Source organism: Mytilus galloprovincialis, chromosome 9 (assembly GCF_965363235.1).
Source record: "Mytilus galloprovincialis chromosome 9, xbMytGall1.hap1.1, whole genome shotgun sequence".
Lineage (NCBI taxonomy): Eukaryota > Metazoa > Mollusca > Bivalvia > Mytilida > Mytilidae > Mytilus > Mytilus galloprovincialis.
This window is the reverse complement of record NC_134846.1, coordinates 56165113-56169920: the sequence shown is the minus strand read 5'-3', so window position 1 is coordinate 56169920 and position 4808 is coordinate 56165113. Positions and strand designations below refer to the sequence as shown.

The 4808-nt window shown below is 31.8% G+C and overlaps 1 protein-coding gene across 1 annotated transcript; it reads left to right on the top strand.

Moving 5' to 3' along the window:
- The first annotated feature begins 324 nt into the window (after positions 1 to 324).
- On the top strand, positions 325 to 3927 carry LOC143045370 (uncharacterized). Its single transcript, XM_076217828.1, has 3 exons — positions 325 to 481; positions 1162 to 1276; positions 3678 to 3927. The coding sequence occupies exons 1-3, from the start codon at positions 422 to 424 to the stop codon at positions 3863 to 3865; spliced, it is 363 nt and encodes a 120-aa protein (XP_076073943.1). The 5' UTR covers positions 325 to 421; the 3' UTR covers positions 3866 to 3927.
- The last annotated feature ends 881 nt before the right edge of the window (positions 3928 to 4808 follow it).

The window sequence follows — 4808 nt, the reverse complement described above, 5'->3', positions numbered from 1 at the left end:
ATCTTCTAAATATATTGCTGATATGACTTATACTCGATGATTGTGTCTTACTGAATATATCTGGGTTAAAGTTAGATTCTAACGTTCATTTGGTCGTATCTTCTTTTAATCAAAACTAATAATTCTATATTGATTAGTGATGGTTAGTGTTTTGTGAGTGTTTGTAATGTTGTTGTTCAGATAAGGGGGAATGTACTTAGTAACTTCACATTCAAAATTCATCGGAATTCCAAATCAAATATGCCTAACTAAACAACCTTTAACTCAACTTCGTAAATAACGTCATACTTATCAAAATCTTAAATATTCGAATCCATGATTATGTGTTGTGCATTATATCTTATCTTTAAAAGAGAGATTGTCACTTCATTATTGTGACACAGTAATATCTATCGTCAGTTCTAACACTAGGCATATCACCATGTGGAAGGAACTATGTGTGGTATTAGTTATTTCTGTTTCAATCGTTTCTTCACTAAAGGTAGAGATAATGTTTACTTAAGAAATTTTGGAGTTTATTTTTAACAAGAATTACAAAAATATGCTACTTTCGATGATTCCAATGAAAGTCAATAAACAAATATTTTTCCGTAACATGGAGGTATATACGGAATTTTTTTATTTCTAGATAATTTTAATTATCTTAACAGAGAATATGGGTTATTCATGGTTAATATACGTGTGTCTGTTCTCCATGGAACTATGGTTGATCCAACAGTTATAATATCCTTCAACAGGTATATGTTTGGTGAAGTAAATTCGCATTTTTTTTACCTGGAGGTAGAAAAACTTAAGTGATTCGATTGATTTAATAATTTTTATACTGTAAATTTACAGAAAATAAACATAGTCAGTACATGCAGTAATGGTATCATCAGCAAAGTAGTTAGCACATCTGTTTGGACACTAACTCATTTAAAGGGGTACAAAATTTGTTCTCGAAACACCAATTCCCGCATTTTTTATTGATTAAAAATTTTAGTCTGTTGTACGTCAGACGACCGTTTTGACTACATGAGACCTCTCAGTGGCTTTAAATTAAAACAGTCGAAATGACAACTTTCGAATATTTACAAATAGATCAATATTTCCCGAAGTGTATACAATTGCCAAATTTTAGAGCTTATAAGATAGTATATGGGAAGTGGTTTTATAATTCAGGTTCAATGTAGACATGATACGGAATGTGGTTCAGACGAGTGTTGCTTTTATCATGAAGGTCCAATGATTGTAAGCAAGAGACGATCTATTTTACCTGTCTCTGGTATGATTCAAGGTCAGTACTCGTTTATCATAAGATATTATTTCAAAAATCACACTAGCTACCTTATATTGTGATTGCTTGATCAGTTGACAGTGTATTACACTAGTAATTTTGGTTTTACACTAGTAATTTTGGTTTTACATTATAAATTGTTATTTGGATGGAGAGTTGTCTCATTGGCACTCATACCACATCTTCTTATATCTATGTAGAATTTGTTTAAGTCTATGTTCGACACTTATGTGATTTTTTGTTGAATAGTTTGATTGTTAATTTTGTTTTTCCTATCTGATGACTTAAAAACATGATAGATATTCTTTATAGTTTATCTATATTACAAACAGATATGGCATGGTTCCTTGGTAAATTTCATATTTACAGCTCGATTGTTCAATCATAACTACTATCATGCCTTTCCAGTATATTTGAAAATAAATGTAGTCACGTAGCTATAAAATGAGGGATAATAACAGAGTAACTGTTTATGCTAATAAGAAAATATATATATAAAGGCAACAGTTGTATATCGCTGTTCGAAATTCATAAATCGACTGAGAAAAAAAAAACAAATCCGGGTTGCAAACTAAAACTGAAGGAAACACATCAAATATATATAGAGGACAACTACGACACAACAGAAACACAACACTAAATGTAACACACACAGACACGAACTATGAAATAAAAATGGCCATTTTCCTGACTTGGTACAGGACATTTTAAGAAAAAAATGGTGGGTTGAACCTGGTTTTGTGGTTAGCCAAACCTCGCGCTTTTATAGCAATGTTAAACATAACACTGAGATGACACCATTACATGACAGGAATACAGTTCAAATAAATGCAAGAACATTCAGGACAGAAAACTACGCAATTAACAATATAATGTAGTACATTTCGACAACGAAACAACAGAAACACTGAAGTGAACAAAAAAAAAACGACAATGACCCACCATGAACACACACAGAAACAAACTATACGATAACAATTGCAACTTCCTGACTTGGTACAGAACATTTTTTTAGAACAAATGGTGGGTTGAACCTGGTTTATAATGGTTTTTGTAACTTCTATTTGTACACAAACCGCAGTGGGTCAATTTGGGGTATGTGCTAGGAGAACATATACAGAGTTTTTATTTACATAAAATGCTATTGTTACACAAGAAAATTATATATTTGTAAATAAGACTAAACCTTTAATAAAAACTTGTACTGTTATCGATACAATTACATTTAAAACTGAAACTGATGGATAGGTATATTTTCAAAGTCGAAAAAAACTTATCGTTTGCCTTTATTTTATTTTGAAGATTGACAGTATAAGTCATAACTAAAACTTGTAATGAAAATGAACAATTTCCTCAATTTGGTATGTTAAAATGCAATGTCAACTTTAGCAAAAAAAATCAATTTTTTTTTATTTGATATGGCTTGTAGATCAAAATATTCTTCTTCCTTTTTCATTTTCTTCTTTTTTGTTCAGTCGGTTATTGGTTATTGGTCTGATCTAGTTTACCCTTATCCTTGTTTTAGGAATTTCTTGTACTTTTTTTCCCTATTGCGAGTTTGCAGGAGCATGTCAGATTTTAAAGAAAAACAGTATTTTGTTCATTAAAACAAACAAAGAGACACAAATAGATTAAAAAGATGACTAAAAGAGACAGCAAGGAATATTCAAATTCGCTAGTCGAAGACAAACTGACAACCATTACCTTTATCACACTAATAGAAGTTTTATGATTCCACTAAAAGTATCGACTTCCTTTCAAAAGCACATATTCTTTACATTATCCCATCCCTGTTGTATGCACACAAAAAAAGATTTTTAAACGTAAACATAAAATGACCTACTTGTTATGATTTATAAAAACAAAAATGGCAAATGTTGTATGATTGCCTATGAAAATGTTTTGACACGAAACCAATAGAGTGAATATTAGTATTTTTCAGTAAACATACGACCTTCAGCGATGTGCCAACACATAATGGAAAGTCAGCTATAAAAGGTCCTGTAATGAAAAAAAACATGAAAGAATTCAAACGAAATTTACGCACTCACTTTTGACAAACAATTTACGGAAAAAATTATATATGGCAACCAATGACAACCATCTACTGACCTGTTCCTCACTTCCAGCAGGTACATAAAAATGTGGCGGTGTTAAAAACATGATTGTAAGCACTTAAAATACCTTTTTAAAAAATGAGAATATGGTCCAACTACAACATACGAACACAAGAAAAAAAGAGAAAAACAACATTAGAAATAGTTTGACTCATCGAATTGGAACGCAACACAAAAACTGACAAACATAAAGACAGAAGACACAACCTACTGGATACAGAGTTTCTTTTGATAAAACACGGTTACTGTTATTGTTTATTTATTGTACTTTTTTATGTATTTAGGTGGGTGGTGTGAAAAGTACAAAAGTGAAGGTCAATCTTGCAGCGGCATTGCTAAGACGAATGGTCATTGTGAGTGTGGACCTGGCCTGACTTGTACTGTTGTCAGCACACATACATCATTTCATAAACGAGACGAATTGCCTGCAACATGCTTGCGAAGTCAAACATTAGATCAAAAGCAGTTATAGCTACAAATTAGTAGATTCGTCCTATACATAATAACAAATTAAATAGAAATATTCCTTATTCAGAGTTAAAAATTATTTTATGGTTAAGCTATCATAAGTACAAGAAAGTCATCAAGACTGTCCATGTTATAAGTACATGACTTCTAATGGTATGAATCCATGCAGATGATATTTTATACTTTGATTTTAGAAATATTATAAGATGGCCGCAAAATTGTTGAACAATTGTTGAAAAAAAGAGCTTTTAAATTTCGTGTGCAGTACGTCGACTGAGCATACGCGAATGTGTATAAGACATGGATCGATAACGGTCTCTGAATATGGATATTTTCTCCAAATGTGGCGTTTTATGTGGAAAAAAAGATTGTTTAAAAGACAAATTCAGGAAGTACAAACGCGACATTTATACGTTATATTACAAATATTTCCGACTTTGTACGGTTTCAGATGAGTTACGGCTCAATGAAATAGGTCTACTTCTTTAGTACTATATATTTGATACTGGCATGGCATAAAGTAGTCGTTGAACTTCCCTGAACCAAACCATATTTGCCCTCGTAGCATCCGTATGCCCTGTTTCGAATCCCAAAACAACTTGCCAAAAACATACAGTTTTGTCTAAAACTGCGTTGAATAGTCCATAATGAGCAATACCTATAGAATGTTTGATTGATTGATGCAAAGATGGGTGCATGAACCGTTGTTACTTTACAAATGTGTATGTATTAAATAATGCATTTGTTTTACTGCTTGTCAGTTGTTATCAAATAGTCCGTTTCTGTGTATGTTAGCGTTTGTTTCTGTTGCAGTTCAGTGTTTCTGTTGTTCTGTTGTTTTCCTCTTATAGTTTATTTTTCTTCAGTTATGGTGTGTGACCTGGATTTGTCTTCACGTAATCGATTTATGACAATTGAACAGCGGTATACTACTGTTGTTTTTGTTT